This window comes from Vespa mandarinia, chromosome 4 (genome assembly GCF_050613455.1).
Source record: "Vespa mandarinia isolate Hongniang chromosome 4, ASM5061345v1, whole genome shotgun sequence".
Taxonomy (NCBI): domain Eukaryota; kingdom Metazoa; phylum Arthropoda; class Insecta; order Hymenoptera; family Vespidae; genus Vespa; species Vespa mandarinia.
In genome coordinates this window covers 629,816-654,647 of record NC_140813.1, presented here as the reverse complement: position 1 = coordinate 654,647, position 24,832 = coordinate 629,816, and the positions used below count along the sequence as shown (strand labels likewise).

The window sequence follows — 24,832 nt, the reverse complement described above, 5'->3', positions numbered from 1 at the left end:
CTACGCCCATTTGATCATACTATTAACGTTATTGACGTTCCAATAAAATAAATTTTTATGATGATGTATTACATTAATTATTTAATATCCGACAGAAATTTAAATTATTTCTGATGAAAAATTATATAAAACTTTTGATTACGATGAATTTAGCTGTAATAGATGTTTTTCAATTTTTGATATGCTGACGTTTTTAAATTCATTGAACAAAGCTTTCTATGCCAAATTCTATACTTATTCAACGTTACGTCAGATGATTTTCAATTCTTCTATTTATAACCTATAGATCTGTATAGTTTTGTGCTTTAAAAACATATAAGAGCAGAACAATCCTTTGTCTGGCCTTTAATCATAAGTATTTTTTTCGAATAAATCTTACAACTTACGAGAAAACAAAATATTAACTATCAATTATTCAATTATTTAATCTGTTTCGTTAGTGTGACAGGGGGGGAGAGGGAGAGAGAGAGAGAGAGAGAGAGAGAGAGAGAGAGAGAGAGAGAGAGAGAGAATTAAAATATAATTTCGTTGAAAAATAAGAACTCTAGTGATTTCGTAAGAATAAAAATAAAGTAAACATAACAATAGATTGTAATATTCTTTTTATATAAAACAAAAAAATAATGTTGTTTTTAATGAAAATTTTCTAAACTATATTTAATATTAAAAAATATTTTGTGTGCATATATTATAATAAAATGGCTTCTCTTAATATAACATCACCAAATGCAAAAAGGTTTGTTTTTATATTCTCTTTTCTTTAAAACGTTGATATAACGAAAAGAAAATCTTTGAATGAAATTTTCTTTTAACTTTCAGATTTTCTCAAATCAGAAATGTACGTCAAGCCAGTATCATTGATATTGATATGGATATGTTCCTTAAAATTACTAATTATGAGGATACAGTCAAACAGCTAGATATTTATTATGGAATTGGTAAGAAAATATTTATATATTTGTAGTATTAATAGATTTAATATGATTTCTTCATATAAAGATATATCATTTTTTCTTCTATTCAGTGAAACGACAATTACTTCGCTATCAAAGTTGTATAACTGGATTATTTCCACAAATCACAACTGATAAAGTAATTGGAAGTATACGTGAAAGTATTTATTGTGCTGCTGCAATATGGAGTTTATATCAAGCATATCGGTATTTATTAATAAAACATATATTTTCTTTATTTCCATAATAATTTATATTATTTTATCTTACTCTATTACATAGACGTATAGACGACGATCGTGGAAAGTCTTATGAACTTGGTCAATCGGCAATAAAATGTATGAGAGGTATTTTAGAATGTTGGATGAAACAATCATCGAGAGTAGAATTATTCAAACGCAATCAATCAAATCGTTTTGCTCTGCATTGCAAGTTTCATTTAAATACTGGGGATGAAATCCTTCAAGATACAGATTATCATCATTTACAAGTGAATTTTTTATATTAATTTTATACAAAATATTGTCAAATTCACATTAATTCTTTCTAATATATTATATATTATTTTTTTTTTTAGATTGACATTGTGTCTCTCTATTTAATATTTTTAGTACAAATGATTTCTTCAGGACTTCAAATTATATATACTCAGGATGAAGTAGCTTTCATACAAAATCTTGTATATTATGTAGAAAGGGCATATAGAACTCCAGATTTTGGAATGTGGGAACGTGGAAGTCGTTATAACGATGGGACTCCTGAAATACATGCAAGTTCCATTGGTATAGCAAAAAGTGCTTTAGAAGCTATAAATGGTTGTAATTTGTTTGGAGAAAAAGGTGCTTCCTGGTCTGTGATATATGTTGATATCGATGCTCATAATCGTAATCGTAGTATTTTTGAAACAATGTTACCGCGAGAATCAAGTTCAAAGGTAAATCAAATACTCAAATTATATGAAATATTTTCATATTATTCATATCTTTTGATTTTCCATTTATAATTTTTTTTTCTTTTCTTTTTTTTCCAGAGTGTAGATGCTGCTTTGTTACCAACAATATCCTTTCCTGCTTTTGCTACACATGAAGAAGTATTATATAATGAAACTAAATTAAATATAATTCGTAGACTCAAGGGTAATTATGGATTTAAAAGATTTGGGCGAGATGGCTATAAAACAGTGTTAGAAGACAAACAACGTCGTTATTACAAATCTGGTGAAATCAAAGCAAGTAAAATATATATGCCATATTTAGTATTAACATTTTAATATAAAATTATAATACAAGAAACAATAAAGCATATTTGTTCAATAGGAATTTGATAATGTTGAATGTGAATGGCCACTTTTTTATATTTTTATGATAATCGATGGTGTTTTTAAAACGTTACCTGAACAAGTAGAAGAATATCAAAATTTATTAAAATGTAGAATATATAAAGATCTTCATGGAGGTATTTATAAACAATATGTACATAAAAGTAAATTAAAAAATTAACTGACATATTATTTAATTCAAATAGATCCTGTAATACCTATGTACTATTATGTACCAGAAGAAAACTTAGAAAATGAAAGAAATGATCCTGGTAGTGTTTATCGGATACCTAGTGATGAAGGCAGAGGATATAGGCATTCTACAGATGCAGATGCATCACCAATGTATTTGTGGAATCAAGCAATGTTTATAATTTCACAATTATTGACTGCTGGTTTATTACATATCAATGAATTAGATCCTATTCGTCGCTATTTGCCTTCATATAATAGACCAAGAAGAGCTGGAAGATATTCTGCTTTTCAGGTAAGACATAACAAGTATGTTCAAAGAATAGTTATAGTAATTCATAATAAAACAGTTAATGTTATTTTTAATTGAGAAGGAAATTATATATATTATTTTCTTACATTTCATGCAGGCAAAGCCCACCATTGTAAGTAAATTATATTATATGCTTGCTGTTACATTACAGTAGAAATGTCATTTAATATAGTATTGTGTTTGGTATTATTAGAAAATAATCTGATCTTTTATGATCAATATGAACTATTAAAAATTATAATATTTTTTTTAATGTTATAATATATGCATGAGTTTGTAAACAAAAAATAGCAGTAATTTGTATCACAAAACTACAATTATTCTGCTATTTTTTTTTTTTTTTTCATTTATAAAAGTTATGGTAAATTAATTTGTATATATTTTGTAAGTAGAATGTTTGAGAAAAACTTAATTTTTTATTAAGCTCTTTACAATGGTATTTATATATGTTTTTTATATTACATATATAATTATGTAATATATTACGTGATATATTTTCCAATAGATATATACGTATATTGTTTTTTCCTCTAGGGCACTCATGCTGATCTTGTAGTACAAATCGTTCTAATTGCGGAATCTATGAGATTACAAGCTATGATGGCAACTTACGGTATTCAAACACAAACTCCACATGAAGTAGAACCAGTACAAATTTTATCTTCAACTCAATTAATAAAAGTCTATCAAAAGCTTGGAGTAAATAAGAAATTACATCTTCAAGGACGTCCAGTTAGACCTATTGGTTCTCTAGGTACAAGTAAGGTATGTATGATATACATTAAAGTAAAATATTTCTATGTCTAAATGGTGCATATACAGGTGTATAGGGTGTGCGGTATGACGGTACTTTGTTATCCACTCATATTTGAAGTATCTGAATTTTATCTATACAGAGATATGGCTTTGTTAATTGATGATATTAAAACAGAACTTCAATTCGTCGGTAAATATTGGCGACTTTCTGGTCGTCCGACTGTATGTCTTCTAATAAGAGAAGAACATATGAGGTACCTATCAACACTGTTAATTTTTACATAACAATATGATACAGTTTATATACATATATAATTATAATTGTTTTTTTTTTGTTTTGTTATCTAGAGATCCACAATTTAAAGAAATGTTGGACTTATTTGCAATGTTAAAGAAAGGATATTGTGATAAAACAAAAGTACGCATTGGACGATTGCAAAATTTAATTTCATCCTCTTGTATTGGTAATGTGTGGTGATATCTATTTTATATATTGCATACAATTGACACATCAGAAACATAAAATTCTTGTTTTTTTTTCTTTTTTTTTTTTTTTTTTTTTTTTTAATTTATAGAACATTTGGATTTTGTAAATTCTATGGAAACTGATCTTGAACTTACTCAATTCAAACAGTTACAACACGATTATATTGGTTATCAAAGTCTCACTGATGTTCCAAGAGCTTTGACTTATTCCGAAGATATAAAAAATTATTCCGTATGTATATACAAACGATATTGATCTAATCATTATTTATTGCATTTATTGCATTTTCAGTATTTTATGCACGAGCCTTTGCACAATGTATTAAATGAAATTCGCAATTGTGATGGGTTATATGTAAAGTGTCAGCTCTATGGTGTTCTATTAAAAAGAGAAGGTATCAATTATGAGATTAATGGAACAACAGGTATATATTTGGATTTATATAGTTAGAAAATTGTGCAAGTCTCATATAGATTTAATATAGAGATCGAGTATATAATATTTCAATAAAATTAATCATAAATTTTATAGTTGGTGATTATTTAAGAACACTATATCAGCAAGCAGGATGTCTTAGATATTGGATGGCTGTTCGTTATTGTAGTAGTTTATTAAATCACACTGTTGATAGTATAAGTCCTTTTATTACTGGTGTACTTGTTAAAGGGAAACAGGTAATATATGTCCTCGAATTTAGTATTATTAATTTTTCACATACAAGTGTATTTTTTATTATCTAGATAACTGTTGGAGTTATTGGCTATGAAGAAACTGTATTTGATAAACCTATGACACCTGCAGAAATTCAATCTGTTATGTATTCTACAATTCAACCTCACAATGTAATACAAGCTGTACTTCAACAGGAGGTATTATTGTATTGTGGTAGACTTATTGGAACAAATCCAGAAATGTTTAAAGGAATATTGAAAATTCGTATTGGGTATTTATACTATTTAGTTTCTATAATTTTTGCTATTATTTTTATTATTATTATTATTATTATTATTATTATTTGTAATGTAATATAAATACGTATGAAATTTATATACGATTAGGTGGGTTTTGGAAGCAATGAAGCTTTATTTAGAAATGTTTGTAAAAAATCCTGAGCCAATTGAAAACTACAGCCCCTATCAAATTAGACAGTTCCTGATTAAAGTATTGACTGTTAAGAATTGGGCCAGTTCAGAAAAGTATACCAATGTGATTTTCTTACAAAACCTTTATGGAATTTTTCAATTGTAATATTTTCTTTTGCAATAGGCTTACTGTACTTGGACGAAGGAAAATTGAAGGAAGTTTATGTAGAGTACCTACACACTTTTATAATCAAGTATGGGAAGTTTTAATGCGTTGTCCTGGAGGTATATGTGTTAATGGACGCGAATTGCCACAGCAACCAACGCTTTCTAACATGACACGATCAGAGTTAACTTTTGCTTTGCTCGTAGAATCTCTCCTTCATCATATACAATTACCGGAATATCGTCAAATTATAGTAGAGGTAATATTTAATTGATCATAGATTTGCACTTTTATTTTTTATTTAGAAGCAAAAGAGTAAAAAACTTTTAGGCAAATCTAAAAATTATGATATCATTTTATATCTAATTTGTTTACAGTTGCTTAATATAGTGTCAATAATTTTATTAAGAAATCCAGAGCTTAGTTTCCAAAAACAATTAAATCTAAATAAACTTGTTGAGGATAGCTTTGTTATGTATTCCAAGGTATGTACAACTTTTTGTTTTATTAAAAATCTCTCACTATACATGTTATATTCATCATGTGATGAATATATATTTCATTCATATAAGAATATATAATATGTTTGTTTAATATAGGATCAAAATTTAGAGAGAACAGACGACTTCACACCATTCTTTTCTGCACATTATTCGGTAACTACTGGTTACCTGGCTAGAGCAGTCGTAAATAATGTTCTTACGATTGGTCGTGTAACTACTATCATGGATGCGAAAGATAATTTTGAATCTCGTGAAATGTGCAAAATTACATAAATATACTTTCTAATTTACTTCCTGATAAGATATATTCTAATAGATTCAAAGTACAACATATATGATGAAATTGAATTTAAAAATGTGTATATATATATGCATATATATATATATTTGTATATGGTACAAAAGATTGTGTAATAATATTTATGTGTAGTCATCTTGGTAAAGATCCATTACGTATATTTTATTTTCTATACAAAATGTATAAAAAAAGATCTGAGAATTTACCGTGTCATTCTTGAATTCCTACATATTAACTGTACAAGTGGGCTTAACTAAATGACTCATCGCTTCGCGAAATTTGTATCCATTGCTCTGCAAGAACGTTGTATATTGTTTATATTAGATTTAATCCTTGATGCAACTGTACCCACTTCGGCTGCAGCAACTAATTGCTTCCTATGTTATAAAAATAAAAAATATATATATATATATATATACATAAATACACACATATATATATGTGTATGTATATATATATCAGAGATATATTCTAATGTATAATTGTATAAAGAAAGAAAGATTAATATCCTACCTAATAAAATCTCTATTATATATTTTTTCGTTTGATAATTCTTTCCTTTCTTCTTCATGATACTGCTTTATATTTCGTTCTCGTTCTTTATTTCGCCATGTTGCATTTTCCATCATTTCCTGTCTACGTTTTTCCTTTTCTTCTTCTGAAAGCTTCTTTTTTGGAACCCATTTCTGTTCAGTTTTCCTATCTTCATTAATTCTTCTTTGAGGTAAATTATAAGAGAAGTGATGCGATTTTCTTTTATGGCTTTCCTGTAATATAGAAATATATAAGTATGGATAAATAATTTTTTTTTATCGGAAATAATTGTAAAAACTATTAAATTATATATATCATGTACAAATTAATATTATATATATGTATGTATATATATACATTAAAGTATTTCTCTACTGAAGGCCTTTCTTTATATCTCTTCTTATTGTTTTCATTATCTTTATAGCTGCTATCTTCTTTATGCACTGTATTTCTTCTATACTGATATTCTTTTTCTTTTTTGAATGTTCTATCCGATTTTGTATAATATGCGTTGTTACTTCTATTAAGTAATTTTTTGCCATCTTCTTCATCACTTTTGTATGTACTTGACTTTGTATGCTTTTCCTTTTTTTCATTATCTTTCTTTTTATTTCTTTTTCTATGCATTGTTCCACTGTCATTACTACTGCTCCTCTTTTTGTGACTTCGTTTTCGTTTCTTACGTTTAACTAATTCGTTAGTACTACTACTGCTAGTACTACTACTATCGCTGTCACTATTACTGCTTTCGTTATCGCTATCACTTTCACTGTTACTGTCACTTTCAGAATCGCTACTGACTTTCTTAGACTTTTTCCTTTTCTTATGTTTAATTTTTTTCATAGACTTCATCAAATGTTTTTCACTAATTTTATCCTTCAGTTGTTTGTATTTTGCAGCTAATAAATTATCCAATTCAGTTTCGTCATCACTATTATCCGTATTATTCGTTGATTTCTTCTTCTTGCTTTTTTTCTTTGTTTCTTTTTTCTTTGTTTGTTGTTCTAACTGTAAAAAAATGAAATTATAATAATTGCAAAGACAATAATTAAGGATTTAACAATACTTATACTTACCAACTCTTTAATTTTTTTTAGCTTGACTGGATTTTTTAACAACTGACTTCTTGTTTCCATTTCTTTCTTTTTTATAGCGTACAATGGATCTTCTTGCATCTTCCTTGCTAGATCAACTTGCTCGTTTCCAGAAAAAAAACGTAAAGAAGGCGGAATACATTCTAAAATCATAAATTAATATTAATTAATAGGATCAAGAGTGAAAGGCGATAGAAATAAATTATACGAACCATATTCGACATGATTTTTTGGTGCGCGATTTAAATCTGTATCTTTTTGTGCTTGTGCTACTTGTTCAAAAGATTTGTCAATTGGACGACCAAGTAAATATTCTTCTCTATTTACCATTTCGTTTGGACCTTTATACATCCAATCTAATTTTTTATCATCTTTTTTTTCTATAACACCTTGCTCCATAGCATATTTTGTCATGTCTTCTCTGTCTCTTTCCATTGCTATTTCTCTCTTTAATTCTGCTATTCTTTTTTTCTCTTGATTCTTTTCTTGTTCGGCTTTCCATACTTTTTCCATATTCTTCATAGTAGATGGATGCCATGATTTCTTCAAATTCTAGGTTAATTTATATGATTTAATGATTATGAGATTGATATAAAATACGATATGTAATTATAATTGTTAATTAAACTTAAAATCGATTATTTATACATACACACACACACACACACATATATATATACGCGTACAACGGTTAATTTCACTTGAAAAAAAAAGAAAAGAAATAAAACATACATACCAGATCTCCACCACCCATTTTGTTTTTATTTTATTTATAGTAAACGATTTTTAAATGTACATTAAAATTATAAAATTCTCAATAGAAATTTATTATATATCATTGACACAAATAAAACAAACGTTCTCTTAACCACATTCGACTGCAGTAGACACTTTTAGAACACGGATCATTACAGACTGTTATGGATCACGAAATTGACGTAGTAAATAGAGAAAGACGAGAGGTATACTCTAGAACAAATTCTGTCCTCGTAGCGGCATTCCTGGGAACTAAAGTCAACTTACCGACTGATATGTATGATTTTAATGGTTACCGACCAGAGGCAACTTTAAAACACAAGCCTCATTCGAAAATCATGAAATTAATGAAATAAAGTGAGCACAAACTCATAACTTCGATAATATATATATATATATATATATAATATTGAAAATGTGTCATATATTTGACGATTTTAATAAATATATTGAATATGTTTAAAAATTAATTAATAATTTTATAGATTTTAAAAGGTACATTCTAAATTTAATACTTTTCTTTCAAATTTTTTTCAATATTAAAATTAATAAAACCATAAACTATAAAGATCAGTTGTAAGTGAAATAATATTATATAAGATGAGACTTGTATGTTTTGCATCTGTGGTCATTATAATGATGATGACTTTTGTTTCATAGTTTTACCAGTTTGCCACAGTGGCCATCGTTTGCTTGCGCTTGATTTACGTTGTAACTTTTTTTTTTTTAATAATGACAATTCTTGAATCCTTAAGTATGTTAGATACAGTGTGAGATACACACGAAAAAGTTTGTTCGTGTAATGAGCAGTACATGCGAAAATTCGTGTCCGTGGAAGGACTACCTGGAAGATACAATCAATAGATTTGCTTCTTATTTAACGGATTTTCTTCCATCGAATTTCGGCCTAACCCTCGATTCGACTAGTACTGTTATCTTTGGCAATGAGCCCTTTCAAAGATTTTTTGAATTTTTTCAAGAATTAATAGCCTTGTTATCATTTGATGAATTTCAACTTCAATTACTTAAGATTTTTCTATTTATACTTACTAGTACAATTGCTCTAATTTGTATTGCCTGGCATGTATACGGTTTAAGAATATCAGAACAATTTATGAATCCAAGTAAGTACGATTTTATTATCTTTTGCAAATTTTTTTTTTGTTTTATCAAATACAAGATCAAAGATAAAGATAAATAGAAAGTATACATTATCGTTAGAAATATATCTCTTTTTTAGGTGGTCTACCTGGATATTATGGGAAATCCTCAGAATAGTAATTAAATAATAATTACTATTTGAAAATATTTTTTTGTTTGTTTTTCCTAGAAATTATTATACAATTAATACCTGGAATTTCATCAGATTATATCTTTCTAAATATTCAAAATGGCAGATAAAATAAAGGCCTTCTTTCAGAAGAAAAAAGCAAATACTAAGTTTATGAATGCTGGAAGAGGATATAAGTATGTATATAATAAAAAAAAAAAAAGAACAAAGGAAAGATTGATCTTTATCCAAATTAGTATACATAAATATATATTAATTATATTTTGTAGATTGAATGAAAGTAGTAAACCTGAAACATCTGAAATGTATCAACCAAAAGAACCAATAAAAAGAGCAGAGCCCACGGAAGAAGCTAAAGTAGCTGGGCAAGCTGCATTAGCACGATTAAAAGCAAAAGAAAGTGATACACGTAGATTTAACACGTATGTTTGTTATTTTAAATTTAGTGATTTTTATTTTATTTAATTATATATGTGTATATATATATATATATATATATATATATATATATTAATCCATTTGATCTTTTATTATAGATCATATGCGGCGATACAGGCACGTGTAAAGAAAGAATTGGAATTGGAAAGAAAGGCACGACAGGAACTTGAAAAAGAAACTGCAACAAAATTAGTTGAAAAACCCAAAGATCAAGCTACAAATAATGAATTTTTAGCTGTCGTTGATGTATACTTTCGATGTCCATATATTTCTGATGAAATTTTAACGCGAGAGGAATGGAAAAGAAAAATTCGAGAATTTTTGTATGAACAATTGAAAGAAGAAGAGGCAGGGTTAACATCATGCTTGATCATTCATAATTGTAATACAGGAAAAACGAAGATTCAAAATTGTATAGAGACATTAGAAAAATACATAGAAAATATTTTAAACAATCCAGATGTAGAAAAATATCAAAAAATTAGAATGTGTAATAAAATATTTCAGGTAACGAGTTTATTGTTATAATATGAATTTTTTTGATAGATAATGTATAATTCAATATTATTATATCTTTTTAAGGAAAAAGTGTTGCCATTGGAGGGAGCTTTAGAATTTTTGAAAGCTGCTGGCTTTGAACAAAAGAAATTATTACACAATGACGTTGAAGAAGACTTTTTGGTATGGAATCCTGATGGTTCCAGTTTGGACGATTTAACTATGTTAGTAGAAGCGATAAGATCCGCAGAAATTATACCGCTTGAAGTAGACAGAAATTTACAAGTTCTGTTGCCTAGTCAAGCAAATGAGATGACTGAATTACCTGAAAGTTTCTTTAATATAACTTTAGAAGAATTGAAAAAAGAACAAAAACTTCGGCAAGTAACAAAAATTATTCAATTTTACTAAGTTACAAAGTGATACGTCTGAATGAAGAAATTGACATTGTACGAATAATCATTTAATTGTCATAATTATTTATTGTCACTAGGGCTGAAGCCATTGAAAGAAATCAAATGTTAAGGACGAAAGCTATGCGAGAAAAAGATGAAGAACGAGAACTTAGAAGATACAGATTTACATTAATTCGAATAAAGTTTCCGGACAACATAATATTGCAGGGAACATTTTCAGTGCATGATAAATATAAAGAAGTTGTGGATTTTGTTAAAGAAAATTTAATCAACGCCAATATTCCATTTTTTCTGCTATTATCAGTAGGTCAAAAGATACGAGAAAATGATTACGACAAAACATTATTAGAGTTAAGATTGATACCAGCATGTTTATTAAAATTTTCATATGAAAGTGATAAAGGAAAAAATCTTGATACATCCGGAGGATATTTAAAAGAAAGTGTACTTTGCTTAGTACGAAATGCATAAAATCATGGTGGATATTAAATATTTCTGACTTTTTTGTACAAAATAATTTTTTATAAGTGGTATTTAGTACATGCTTTACGTTAAATTATGTATCCCGTTTTTGTTCTAATAACAATTATATTTTTAATAAGTACTCTTATAGCTTCAACTTTGATACATGAATTATTTATAAAACAAAAACCCATATATACCTATGATCATTGAAATATTATAAATGTTGTTAAGTTTCAGAGTTCTAATTAAATATTATCTATCTGAATCAAGTTCACAAATTATGGATAATAGAAGAATATATCTTTACACTTACTACCTTAATTTTATGCTTGGAATTTAACGAATATTAAAAATCTTACAAATTAATGTACACATATATTGATTGAGAATATATATTTGCATTTTAATTCTTTTTTAACAATTTAATCAATAAATAATATATATATATATATGTATATACATATATGCATATATATAGCTTTAAATTATTTCTTATATTGTACTTAACGATGTGTAAACATAATATAAACATTATACCTACGCATATATATTCGTCAGAATTTTTTTGAAGATATCCTAAAAAAGTACGTAAGTAATATCAACTAAATCTTTTGCAAATATTATTTGTCCGTTTTATAAATATTTACAAAGAGAATACAATTTCATCTAAATATATCCTATAACTGTTATATGCTTTAAGTAGTTAGAAATCAGCATAAATATATAAATAAATATATTTTGGCACCTTCATTGTATATTAAAATTCATTTCAGTCTTGGTGCGTCACACGTACATCAAACTTAATTATTGTATCTTTCAACTTGCATTATAAAATATATAAGCATGATGTTTATGTAAATATAGAAACGTGTAATTAAATTATTTGGATAAAGTAAGAAATATGTTTGTATTAAATAAATATTAGCTGCTGTCGTATAAATACATATATGATCATAAAATCAATGATATTTGTATAATTCGGAAAAACCAATTTTAATTATTTAGTATTATTAGAGGAGTCCTTTAAATTTTGATTCTTAGATTCAACAGGTAAGGCAAGCGTAGCAATTGCTGCGCATAACGCGGCAACAGCATATATTGCCATAGCTCCTGTGATAGACCATTGTAAAAACACTTGCGCTATATATGGCGTTATCATAGCACCCATTCGTGCCATAGCGCTACACGCGCTCACACCTATACTACGTAAATGCGTTGGATAAACTTCTGGCGTATAAACATATGCCGCTTGAAATACGCCAGCAATTAATCCTCTTGCTAAAAATATTCCTATGGTCAATACTGCTCTACTTAACAAACAAGCTCTTCCCAAAAAACAAATAACTATTGAAAACATGACCAATTGGCATGACATAGTCTTTCTTCTTCCTATTTTTTCTATTGCAAATACAGTAGAAAAAATTCCTGGAAATTCTGCCAATGTAGTCCACAAAAGATCTATATAGTCGCTTCGCCTTAAACGACATTCTAATTGACAAGTATTTTCTATTTTCTCGCCATTTGCCCATGAGCCGCATTGTTCCGATGACGTATGGAATAGTTCGGTGGTCATTAATACCACACCGTAGTAACAAAATGCTGTAGCCATCCTATAATTTGTTACGTTTACGTGTAATAATATTTTAATATTTATTATAATTACAATGAAGAAGCAATAGAAAATTACGATATTAAGCAATACGATTAAAAAATATTTTCTATAAGAAAAAATTTAATATTTTGTTAATCTTATAATAATATATATATATATAGTAGAACTGTGCAAGCGCAAAAATGTTTTTCATTTTATATTTTACAAAGATAGTGTGTAAATTCAAGTTAACCACCACCAAAATAAATTATAATATGTGTATTTACCACACCAGCCAAAGTAAGGTAGAAGTCTTGCACATTTCCTTGCTTAACACATCCGTGAACCTACCGCGATTAGTTTGATAAAAGCGATCCATAATCAATCTTCCTAAAGGTAATGGTTTCTTATTTTCTCGTGCTATTCTTTCCAACGTAGATAAAGCTTTATCCATTCTACCAGTTGTCATATCAAAAATTGCAGATTCTGGAAGCCACTATTGAAATACAACGTAACTAACGTGTTACAATAAATATGAAAAAAAAAAAAAAAAAAAAAAAAAAAGAAAAAAGAAAGAAAAAGAAAAATGACGCGAGTTATTTCTAGCTTACTGGCGTAATAGATGCAAATATAAGAAGTGGGATTGCTGATAAGGTAAGGAGCCATCTCCATCCAAAGTTTGGCATTATTATTAATGCTATTGCAACTTCAAGACATGCACCGAGTGCCCAAAAACACTGGTAAAAATATTTACATTTTTAAAAAAATAATTATAATATGAATTTTAAAGGAATTAACGCAATAAGACTTACATCCAATAAAATGACACATTTGGCTCTCTGTTTCGCTGGTAAAAATTCGGCATACAATGTAACCCTGTTGATATTAAGAAATACTGGGCAATAACTAAATATAATATGCATCTTATATGCATTATATGGACTTACCAAATACTTACGATTGTGGTACACAACCAATAGCAAAACCTACTAAACCTCTTAGTAGTAATATCCAAAGGAAATTTGGTGCAAATGCACTTAAAAATGCATAATAAAATAATAATACTGCACATAAAGTCAAAGCTTGCTTTCTACCGTATCTATCGCTTAAATTACTCCAAAATGTCGAACTTAACATCATACCAAGGAAAACAACCTAAAAAAAAATAATAATCTAATTTATTTTATCCATAGAATGCATTAAAATATCACGATATTATACAATTTTAAATTATTACCGTCGTCGTCAAAGCCTGTTGATATCGGGAAATACCCCAGTCGCAGTGTAAAGATGGACTGAGAATACTTAATATTGTTATTTCCATGCTATCAACCATCCAACATAATCCAGTAAACAATGAAAGTTTAACTTGAAACTTTCCAAAACCCAATTCATTGATAGCTTGAATTACCGTGAATGTGTCTATTAAGAAAAAAAAAAAAAAAAAAAAAAAAATTAAAGTAGATTTTGTATTATATACAGTATATAAAAAAAATCTTTATAGCTTTAGATTATATACAACGTCCTTTTAATATTATTACCAATAGATATCATGGTAAAAACTTAATAATAATATTTACATTTTTGAATTGGAACGATAAAAATAATTTCATAAACATTCAATGAATTAAGATTATAATGTAATTTAGTTTTTATTACATTAATCACCTCTCTACTATAAACATCAATGTTATGATTCCCCAAAATTTGATTAGTTTATTTCAGCAGTCATTAGTCAAAGCGGCCTTCATAAATCTAACGATGTATTATCATGCATATTATTAAATATTTAATTTGTACATGCAGTTATTTCTTCTTTGAAGTTAAAAATGATGAACAAGCATGGTTATCCTATAGAACAAATTATAAAACATCTTGAGGTTTAGTTCATGATATAATACATAATAAATATGTATAATACATAATAAAATTTTAGTGACAAAAATATAAAGATAAGATCATACCATCAGGTATAACTACTATGGAGGAAAGTTCAATAGATCGATCAATGTTATCTTCAAAGGTGCCATTGTATCTTCCAGTATTTTGTTCATTGATATTTAATTCAGAACCACGTGATTCTTTTAATTCTCGATATGGTTCGTTAGATGTTTTACTATTTTGAGTTGTCATTATTACAAATTTGCCATGTATTTATATTTTCTTGAAGTTCTTTAAATTTTAAATAATAATTGTAGCACCGATTCAAACATAGCAAAACTAAAACACGACGATACAAATGACGGTAAGGCGTATATTATTACGGAAAATTATACTCATTTGTATGTAGAGCGTGACATTTCTTCGTGAAGTTTAGGTTATGACACATATCCCGTATATCAAATGTGCGTCGAATGTAAATGCATATACGGTGGTAAATGTATGGTACGATGAGGGGATTGCCTTCGCAATTTGTATAAAATTCTTTTTTTTTCTTTTTTTTTTTTTTTTTTTTTTTAATATCCTATATTATTTTTAATGTTCCTTTTCGAATAAAAACGTTATTGCGTTTTAAGACTATACCAAAAGTAACATTCTTAGAAATTTATATTTCGTAATATAGAGTATTTAGAAATTCTTGTTGACACATTTGAATATTGGATATTTTCAATCGATTATCGAGATGCCATCTGGTGAACAAACGGTTGAATTAATTTTCATACTTCTATTGATAGGTTACACATTATAAATTATACGTACGGGAAAATCTTACACGTAGGTGTAACATTAACGTCGAATTTTTAAATAAATAAAAAATATATGTAAAATTTAACGTAAGATTCGTTACACGAATGTAGAGAGAAAAAAAAATGACATGTTTTTTCAAGTAGCGTACGATCATTGTATGGATTTCGTTTCTTTTTAAAGAATAGTTTTCATTGGATGTTACGAGCAATAAAAACGCCACGTGTCGGCATTACGATATTGAATCATTCATTTATTATTCAAAGAGTTACGTTTCTTAAGAGTCTTATTTAGTAATGGACGTTTTGTTAAGAAATTTGATGTAACGGTTAACGTTTCAATGATTTTTTTTTTTTAAAATGAATAGACATGTGGAATTTTAGTGAGTACGAAAAAGAAATAGAAAAATTTGTTAAACGCGACTATTCGGTGAGAACCGCTGCTCTCAAAATCAAGCTGTTAGTTACGAATGTTATTTGAATTTATAAGAAATAATTATTATTGTCTTAAGTAGAATTCTCTTTTGAGCAGCAAATAAAAAATTAATTCCTGTACATGCTGTATTCGTGTCCAAATAATGAGTGTAGACAGCGAAAACAAGTCTAATGAAGCGATCACACCATTCACTCCGTCCGCCGATCAAGAGAACAGTGGCAATGGGAATATCGGTGATATTCCAATAACACCAGATATGGTGCTGCGACTGCCTACCATCACAGATAGTATGACAGTTTTATTTCGTGTTATTAATGTTATTAACCTACCGGCATATAGTTTGCAAACAAAACACAATGGAAAAGTTACATTGTTTGCCATCACCTAAGATAATAGACGCACATTCTTTTATTTTCTCATGGATATACAATTTTCACGTTGCATAATCAACATGCTATGTGTTTCTACATTTTATATCATGCCTATCCCAGAATCCCATTTCAATTTTGTCTTCACGCTTCTTTGGTACTGCAAAGTATACAAGATGATACAAATGATACGTCTTGTCTCAAGACGTAAATGCGGTACCTATATTGTTTTCAGAGTATTTATGCTCTCCGGAAGCTAATATTTATGACATAGACTTTACCAGATTCCAAATCAGAGATCTGGAAACAGGAGCAGTTTTGTTTGAGATAACAAAGCCACCAGCTGCTGGTCGGTACAATTTATATATACATATACATACAGTTAAAATATTTTTATACTTATTAAGTGTCTGTTATAATGTCTTATTGTTTTAAACGATTAGAATGTGATTCTCATCAAGATGCGGAGGCAGATTCCGAAGAATCTACTTGCGAGGATGCAAACACCGGAAGATTCGTGCGTTATCAATTTACCCCGCAGTTTCTTAAGCTAAAGACAGTTGGTGCCACGGTCGAATTTCTGGTAGGGCCAAAACCAGTAAACAATTTCAGGATGATAGAACGTCATTTTTTTCGAGATAGATTATTAAAAACATTTGATTTCCAATTTGGATTTTGTATTCCAAATAGCAAAAATACATGCGAACATATTTATGAATTTCCTACTCTACCAACTGATCTGGGTGTGTATCACTTTTAAATATTTATTTCTCGTCCAATTCTTTTATATATAACTTGTTAATATATATGTATATATAATAATAATAATAATAATAATAATACATATATTTCAGTTTCTGAAATGATTGCAAATCCATTTGAAACACGTTCAGACTCATTTTATTTTGTGGACAATCAACTGGTAATGCACAATAAAGCAGATTATGCGTATAATGGAGGACACCAAAATGATGTGATTTAATATGTTATTTGTTGGATAGTATTACTTGAAAGTTATAGATTAATAATACCGTAATATTTGCACATTATGAAAAGCAATTGTGTTAATAGTTCAATTATTCACCAGTCTGACTTAAAGGTAGAATTATATGGCACATAATTTTATTTGGTCTTTGCCATATTATTGCTGTCAATCATACACAAAAATAACAAGTAATTTTGAAGCATACTTTTATTAATAATATTTATCTCATTGATCATAAAAATTGAAACTAGATGCACATAATATTTTATCAGTGAATTACTTTTTCTGAGTTACTACTTCTCATATAATTGCTTGAAACGAGTAATAAACGGCCTCAAATCACTTTGTGCATTTTATAATATTTTTTCTCTAAATAAGAGAAAATATTGCCTATATTAATATCTATAATTAAAGATATATAAAAACACGACATCATGTTGTTGAACAAATTCTTACCTGACATAAGATTCATACTTTGTTTATACTGTGTTATATTTTTACTATTTTTCACCCATTATCTCTGTAAAAATTTTCACATAAATATATGTACATATTTACAAACAATAATATGCTGTTACTCATACATATTTACAAACATCACGAATGAGTTTGATTAATAAAATTGGTGACAATGTTGATAAATTCTGCCGGTTTATCTGCATGCACCCAATGATCGGCACCAGCAACATAAAGAAATTCTGCACGTGTAAATAATTTCTTAATAGCAGGATGATCTTCGATTTTTATGTAATCGCTATTTGAACCACCTATGAACAATGTTGGACCCATATAAACCTTCTCTGCTACATTAGGGAATATCGCAATTTCAGTAGAGAAGTTTTGCTCCAATACCGGTAAATTGACGCGCCATTTATATTTTCCAGGTTCTGCCTCCACAAGGTTCATTGTAAGAAACTAGAAAAATTTTAAAGAAAAAAAAGAAAGAAAAAAAGAAAAAAAAAAAAAAAAAAGAAAAAAAACATTTACTTTTATATATAGATCAGCGCGATAAAAAAATATTCAATACGATATAATCTATAATAAATACTTGTCGTAATGCTAATGGTTTGACAACTTTTGCGAGCTGTTCTTCCGCCATTTTACGTGCTTTTGACAAGGATGGACTTCCATCTAATGTGATAGAACGCATGGCTTTAAAAATTTTCACCATTTCTGTTAGACTAGGACTAGGTCTTGCAGGAGACATATCAACTACTACCAATTTTTCTACTAATTCTGGATAATGTAGTGCCAAATACATCATAGTCGATCCTCCCATACTATGTCCAATTAGAATAGCTTTTTCTAATTCTAAATCATTTAATAACTGTACTATATCTTTTGCCATATGTTTATAAGACATTTCTGACGAATGAGGTGAATCTCCATGATTCCTTGCATCTACCGCAATTACCTAAAAGTTATGCTGTTTCATAAATTTGATGACAAATTAAATGATAATAGAATAAATTAGAAAAGGAATGATATTAAAATTAGAACGTTATAAAATCCTTTCATTACCTTACGCTGACTCTTCTGATGAATTGCTTTGGACAAAGAATTCCAATTATTCTTTGATCCAAATAAACCATGCATTATTACAATAGGATGAATTGTAACATTTGAATTTTCTTTCATTGATTCATAAGAAGCATAAGCTAGTTTAACTGGTTCGACACTTAAAGAAAATAAATAATATAGAGGTTAGAATGTATAATGATTAAAATTGTATATCTTTTAATACGTACATATTGGAATTGTTTAAGGTTTTATAAGTTGAGAGAAATCGTAGAACGGATGAAACCAATGTTACATTTAATCTCCCAAAATGAATTAATCTATTTTGATTTGTTATTTGAATCATTGTCAAATATAGATATTATGAATAAAACGTATTGTAAAGTTGACTTAACAGCGTGATAGTATATTTATTTTAAATGAAAACATGTTACAACTGCATGGTACAGGGTGTTTTATAGTAAAATTTACAAGTTTTCATATTTTTATATCTTATTCTGTGGAAATCATATTCTATTTAATTTGTGTTCTTAGAATGGTAAGAAATTATGCAAAGTTTAGGATAGTTTTTATGAAAGTCACGTGTGCAGTAAGTAGTTTGCATGTATTCTAAAAATATTAAATAATTATTATAAAATTAATCAATCAGATTTTAGGTTATATTCTAAGCTTTGATTAATTAATACTGATTAAAAAAATGTATTAAAATATTTTTTGAAAATTTTTACAAATATCCTTTTTTACGTATTTCATGCATAAGAAATTTTCTTTCATTACACGTTTAGTAGATCTATATAGATTTGTAGATTTATGCCAAAGTGCATACGTGGCGCTGTGGTAGTGAATATGTCTCTATGAAGTGGCAGAAAAAAGAAAGAACATATGTCTTTTGCGTTGTCTTGCTGTAGAATTTGATAAAATGAGTAGGATTATTTCATGTTTGCTCCTAATTATATATAGTGTGTATGTGAAAGCTTATTTTATAACGGTGGATGCTCACGCAGAAGAATGTTTTTTCAATAGAGTCGAACTTGGCACCAAAATGGGTTGGTTTCTTTTACATTTAAAATACTTCTTTAAGTAATAAGGCAATAAAAAAAATCAATCGATTATAATTATTATTATTATATTTACTTATTATGAATATCATAAGCAAGCTATAATTTACTTTATATATATGTATATATATATATATACATATATATATATATATATATTTTAAAGGTTATATATAATTAATTGATTTATATATAAATCATTGAAGGGTATATATAATTTATTATATAGTTATTTTTATAATTATTTTCTCCAATGTCTAATATTTAATCTTAATTGTTTTCAAAATAATAGCAGTTAAATTAATATATACTTTTTAGGTCTCACATTTGAAATAGCAGAAGGTGGATTTTTAGATATAGATGTAAAAATAGTCGGTCCTGATGGTAAAATAATCTATCAAGGAGAACAAGAAAGGAGTGGTAAATTTACGTTTGCAGCGCATACTACAGGAGCGTATACATATTGTTTTAGTAATGAAAAAAGTACAATGACTCCAAAAGTTGTAATGTTTAATATGGATGTCGGTGAAAATCCTAAACAGGAAGAAGGTGCAGGTGGCGGAGGTGCAGAGGGAGAGACTAACAATCATGGAAAATTAGATGATATGATAAAAGAATTAAGTACTAGTTTGTGGGGTGTAAAGAACGAACAAGAATATATGCAGGTAATATGCGTTGTACTTGGACAAGTATTCCTAAATTAAAGATGATTAAAATGAACGTATATCGGGTGGATATGTAAAAGTTTTCTTCAAATGTTAAATTTATTAATTGCAGGTGCGTGACAGAACTCATAGGGCAATCAGTGAAAGCACAAATTTCCGAGTTATAATATGGTCATCTTTTGAAGCCCTGGTATTGTTATTTATGACATTCGGACAGATCTATTATTTGAAAAGATTCTTTGAGGTTCGAAGAGTCGTTTAATTTAGATCATTTTACAATTAATTCATCCGCTCATTGTACATTTTTCTATATAACTAAGTTATGTAAGATTATAAAATATCATCCTTTGGAAAATTGTTTGTTTTTGTTTTGACCTTTTCCTTTTTTTTTTATTTATTTATTTATTTATTTATTTTTTTTTTTTTTCACGTTACAATAGACTCTTCACGTATAAGACACGTTTGTATGTAAATATACATATATATATATATATCGCTGCGCTTTTTACATATATCTTCATAGTTATCATTGTAAAGTTTTTAACTGAGAAAATCTTTTCTTTTTTTTTTTTTTATATGTATTATTATAATACGTTTTATATATAAAAAAAAAATTGCTAACGTCTATGATGACTCGGGCGAAGGGCAATGGTACGTGAAAAGAATTTTCGTGTTTAAATCAACGTCGAACATTTTTCTCGGTGCAATAGCCTTAGGATATTCTTGGGTAACTCATTTCATTCGCGAAGCAGGCGTGAGAATAAATGAATCAAATGAGGAGGGTTGTACAAGTACCTCTTCCAGTGTCCTCTCCCTACGGTACTTAAACCAGAAAAACTCATTGTGCCCTCCTCCTCATTAGATGCCACCTAGCAGTCCCGTGCCAAGATAACAATACCGTTCGTGTTTTTCTTCAATGATCTGTAGTTGAGAAAAAAAAAAAAAAGACAGAAAAAGGAAAAAGAAGCAAAAGAAACAAATAGTGTCTGCTTATGCGTAGGGATTGTTTGTTTGTCTTTTTTTTCGAATGGCGATATTATATATACATTTTATATAATGTATACATATACGGTAAGTACAAAAAGTTTTTAAATCAAGTCTTGTTTCAATTGGAACTATCGAAAGATCAAGTTCCAACAAATGTAAAATTCCGTCGGATTATATCTATTGATCTTTAATTCGATATCTCTTATTGTTTTATCTCACCTTGCACGTCGTTTGCGTCGATCGATTCAAAGAATAGAAGTTTCCATCTGTAAACCGATATCGATATCGATTTCGTTCCTTTCATAGCTGGATGGTACGTACTCGTTTCAATTCTAAGAACTATATACATACATATATATGTATATATATATATATATATATATATATATATATATATATATTGTACAAGAGCAAAACGTAATATACACAGGTCGTAGAAACGATCGTTTTCTTTCGTCTCACGATGCGAATGAAGGCACTCCTTGATGTCACGCCGATCATCTTAAGAAATAAATTGTTTATACTTCCTTGATACGATCGAAATGATTTCGTCGTCGTTGTCGTCGTCGTTGTTGACGCCTTACCAGGCGTTAAAGTTCCATCTGGTAGGGCGAACGTAAATGATTTTTTTCAATGTAATCAATGTCGAAAATATAGTTCCGAATATAATGACACGAATGGACAATGTTATAAAACATTAATGAACGAATTTTCAAAGATTATATTGAAAAGATTTAATTGAATAAACCTAATAACATTTGCATTATTTTGTAGCTAATAATAATATGTTTCTTGCGTACGTGCCACTTTGGTGTGGAACCTGCTTAACGATTTTAGAAAAACATACTATTAGTATCTTGAAAAGAATCATTAATAAGATTGTCTCCGTGTTAACCGTGATTTTTCTTTTTTTTTTTTTTTAAGTAGATCCTTCGAAATCTCTGACAATTCTCGAATGCTTAGTCGTGACGATTTAAATCTCGAAATACCATCGTGGAGGATCTTCGTGGTAACGGTCGAAGATAGAAAATAATCGATCGACGGCAATTTTTATTCTCGATCGCAAGGGAGAAGGGAAAAAGGAGAAGATCAACTGGGATAATGTGGAAGGTCGGAAGCGAGCGTGGAAAGAGGGACATTTTAAATGAAGTAAAACGATCGTTCTTTTTTTCTTCTATCGTTTTAATTAGAGAGATAAGGAAAACCTGAGAAAAAAATCTTTTAGGAATGGTAGGTCTACTTTACAAAGGGGATCCATTTCCGAGATCATTCTCTCTGGTTCTCACGTGCATTCTCTTGTTCGAGTATTAGAAGAAAGATAGAGAGAGAGAGAGAGAGAGAGAGAGAGAGAGAGAGAGAGAGCGAAGAAAATTTCTCTTACATACAAAAGAAACAAAATTGTATCTATCAAGAAAATTAAATTATAAAACAGACAATATCCAATAATATTGTTTTTGATCTGATTATAGATAGTTATAGATAATATTAAAAACGATTAATATTAAAAATATAGATAATATTATAAAATGATTATAGATAATATTAAAAACTATAATATTAATTTTTAATATTAATTGCATTAGTCAATTTATATATACAGTATTCTAAAAATTATTTGACAATTCTTTTCATTGAGTTGTCAGAGCTACTGAGCAATTTACTGTACTCCAAATTAACTGGGTAAGAATAAAAGCGATTCTTAAAGTTAACAATCGTCGAGGCCTCTCCTTTTCTCCCTCCTTCCCCTGCCCGCCCTCTCTCTCTCTCTCTCTCTTCTCTTTTTTCTCTTATGAGCGACAAATTCCAAAGGAAAAAGAAAAAAATAAAGGATACCCGATGCGTTCGAAATGTTTTTCCAGCGTAACGACCGAAAAAAAAGCCCCTTTCCGAGCGAATCGCTCTTTCGTTCTTCGCAAAACTGGTTAAACTCGAAGAGAGAAAAAGTGAGAGAGAAAGAGAGAGGAAGGAAAGAGGTCGGCCCCCAAAAGAAAAGGACAAACCGCATTATTACGAAGAATAGCGCGTCGTTCCTCGTGCGTACAAGCACGCTCGTATATGTATATATATATATATATATATATACACATCCATATATGCATACTTACGTACGTAAATACATACGCACTTATGTACTCGTTTCATTCTGTTCTTGGGATCACTATTCCGGCGTCCTTGAACAATGATCCGAATGCGGAGCAACGTACCGTTTCCATCTCGAAACGCACGATCCTAATCGTTAATTGGGGGGTAGCTCGATCATACTAGCCCACCCTCCTTGGATATTCTTTCGAAAGGGTTTCTGCTAGGGTATGTAGTTGTGTATATACGTATCCTGGTCCATGGAGAAGAAGAAAAAGAAAAGAAAGAGAGAGAGAGAGAGAGAGAGAGAGAGAGAGATAGAGAAAAGTGAAGGAACGAAAGAAAGGAGCTGCTAATTGACACGAGCGATTGCACGTAACGGTATAATTAGAGAGAAGAATACGGAGCCCGGGCCGGTGCACCGATGAACCAATGAACCGGCCAGGGAAAGAGAGAAAGAGAAGAAGAGGAGAAGAACGGAAGAGCGGGCGGTTGAAGAGAGAGAGAGAGAGAGAGAGAGAGAGAGAGAGAGAGAGAGAGAGAGAGAACGAGGACGAGAAGAAAGGATAGAAAGGCAGAAAAGCAAAGGGGAAGAGAAGCAGCAACGGCGACGGTGGCAGCCGCTGGGTTTCGTGCGACCGATCGAGGGGGCTCCCTCTTTGGCAAGAATAAGAGAGTAAAAGAGAGATCGAAGAAGTTAGAAAAAGAAAGAGAGAAAGAGAACAAGAGTAAGAGAGGCACACATTGAGAATAAGGATAGAAGGATCGTTCGAGCGTCGAGAGAGCGAAAACTAGTGAGAGTAAGAAAGAAAGAAAAAGAGAGAGAGAGAGAACAAGGAAAGGGGTAGATGAGAAAAGAAAGAGAGAAAGAGTGAGCGAGAGAGAGAGAGAGAGAGAGAGA

General features: G+C 29.1%; 7 protein-coding genes across 14 annotated transcripts; 4 read left to right on the top strand and 3 right to left on the bottom strand.

Moving 5' to 3' along the window:
* Nucleotides 1-20: 20 nt before the first annotated feature.
* Nucleotides 21-6,448, top strand: LOC118447107 (putative phosphorylase b kinase regulatory subunit beta). 2 transcript variants are annotated; one of them, XM_035878614.2, is made up of 20 exons: nt 21-736; nt 820-938; nt 1,025-1,160; nt 1,236-1,443; nt 1,531-1,887; nt 1,984-2,181; nt 2,270-2,408; nt 2,478-2,758; nt 2,874-2,888; nt 3,311-3,541; nt 3,599-3,786; nt 3,881-3,996; nt 4,108-4,250; nt 4,311-4,443; nt 4,551-4,693; nt 4,760-4,962; nt 5,078-5,215; nt 5,286-5,526; nt 5,645-5,752; nt 5,867-6,448. In XM_035878614.2, the coding sequence occupies exons 1-20, from the start codon at nt 699-701 to the stop codon at nt 6,041-6,043; spliced, it is 3,312 nt and encodes a 1,103-aa protein (XP_035734507.1). In that variant the 5' UTR covers nt 21-698; the 3' UTR covers nt 6,044-6,448. The 2 variants fall into 2 exon arrangements, with proteins under 2 accessions (XP_035734507.1, XP_035734508.1); XM_035878615.2 differs by lacking the exon at nt 2,874-2,888.
* On the bottom strand, nt 6,307-8,649 carry LOC118447108 (uncharacterized). The gene is made up of 6 exons (XM_035878616.2): nt 8,433-8,649; nt 7,909-8,248; nt 7,679-7,839; nt 6,960-7,610; nt 6,582-6,835; nt 6,307-6,445 (listed from the first exon to the last, which is right to left on the bottom strand). The coding sequence occupies exons 1-6, from the start codon at nt 8,448-8,450 to the stop codon at nt 6,331-6,333; spliced, it is 1,539 nt and encodes a 512-aa protein (XP_035734509.1). The 5' UTR covers nt 8,451-8,649; the 3' UTR covers nt 6,307-6,330.
* A 428-nt stretch (nt 8,650-9,077) lies between these two features.
* Nucleotides 9,078-11,699, top strand: Gint3 (GDI interacting protein 3). The gene is made up of 6 exons (XM_035878520.2): nt 9,078-9,576; nt 9,693-9,919; nt 10,013-10,165; nt 10,280-10,688; nt 10,764-11,059; nt 11,173-11,699. The coding sequence occupies exons 2-6, from the start codon at nt 9,843-9,845 to the stop codon at nt 11,564-11,566; spliced, it is 1,329 nt and encodes a 442-aa protein (XP_035734413.1). The 5' UTR covers nt 9,078-9,576; nt 9,693-9,842; the 3' UTR covers nt 11,567-11,699.
* Nucleotides 11,700-12,058: 359 nt separating this feature from the next.
* Nucleotides 12,059-15,727, bottom strand: LOC118447072 (synaptic vesicle 2-related protein). Its single transcript, XM_035878519.2, has 7 exons — nt 15,116-15,727; nt 14,389-14,573; nt 14,110-14,306; nt 13,964-14,027; nt 13,763-13,888; nt 13,439-13,647; nt 12,059-13,170 (listed from the first exon to the last, which is right to left on the bottom strand). The coding sequence occupies exons 1-7, from the start codon at nt 15,282-15,284 to the stop codon at nt 12,558-12,560; spliced, it is 1,563 nt and encodes a 520-aa protein (XP_035734412.2). The 5' UTR covers nt 15,285-15,727; the 3' UTR covers nt 12,059-12,557.
* Nucleotides 15,728-16,084: 357 nt separating this feature from the next.
* Nucleotides 16,085-18,119, top strand: unc-119 (unc-119 lipid binding chaperone). 6 transcript variants are annotated; one of them, XM_035878527.2, is made up of 5 exons: nt 16,086-16,265; nt 16,368-16,558; nt 16,845-16,988; nt 17,083-17,382; nt 17,494-18,111. In XM_035878527.2, exons 2-5 carry the CDS (start codon nt 16,414-16,416, stop codon nt 17,619-17,621), a joined length of 717 nt encoding a protein of 238 aa, XP_035734420.1. In that variant the 5' UTR covers nt 16,086-16,265; nt 16,368-16,413; the 3' UTR covers nt 17,622-18,111. The 6 variants fall into 6 exon arrangements, with proteins under 6 accessions (XP_035734422.1, XP_035734420.1, XP_035734419.1 ...); XM_035878526.2 differs by having other exon boundaries at nt 16,351-16,558; nt 17,494-18,110; XM_035878525.2 differs by having other exon boundaries at nt 16,086-16,294; nt 16,351-16,558; nt 17,494-18,110.
* On the bottom strand, nt 18,081-19,669 carry LOC118447074 (sn-1-specific diacylglycerol lipase ABHD11). Of its 2 annotated transcripts, none has more exons than XM_035878523.2 (5): nt 19,373-19,669; nt 19,146-19,302; nt 18,673-19,038; nt 18,209-18,539; nt 18,081-18,144 (listed from the first exon to the last, which is right to left on the bottom strand). In XM_035878523.2, the coding sequence occupies exons 1-4, from the start codon at nt 19,486-19,488 to the stop codon at nt 18,222-18,224; spliced, it is 957 nt and encodes a 318-aa protein (XP_035734416.1). In that variant the 5' UTR covers nt 19,489-19,669; the 3' UTR covers nt 18,081-18,144; nt 18,209-18,221. The 2 variants fall into 2 exon arrangements, with proteins under 2 accessions (XP_035734416.1, XP_035734415.1); XM_035878522.2 differs by having other exon boundaries at nt 18,221-18,539; nt 19,373-19,668.
* Nucleotides 19,670-19,957: 288 nt separating this feature from the next.
* LOC118447158 (transmembrane emp24 domain-containing protein 2) lies at nt 19,958-21,150 on the top strand. The gene is made up of 3 exons (XM_035878709.2): nt 19,958-20,188; nt 20,519-20,865; nt 20,978-21,150. The coding sequence occupies exons 1-3, from the start codon at nt 20,062-20,064 to the stop codon at nt 21,125-21,127; spliced, it is 624 nt and encodes a 207-aa protein (XP_035734602.1). The 5' UTR covers nt 19,958-20,061; the 3' UTR covers nt 21,128-21,150.
* Nucleotides 21,151-24,832: the final 3,682 nt, after the last annotated feature.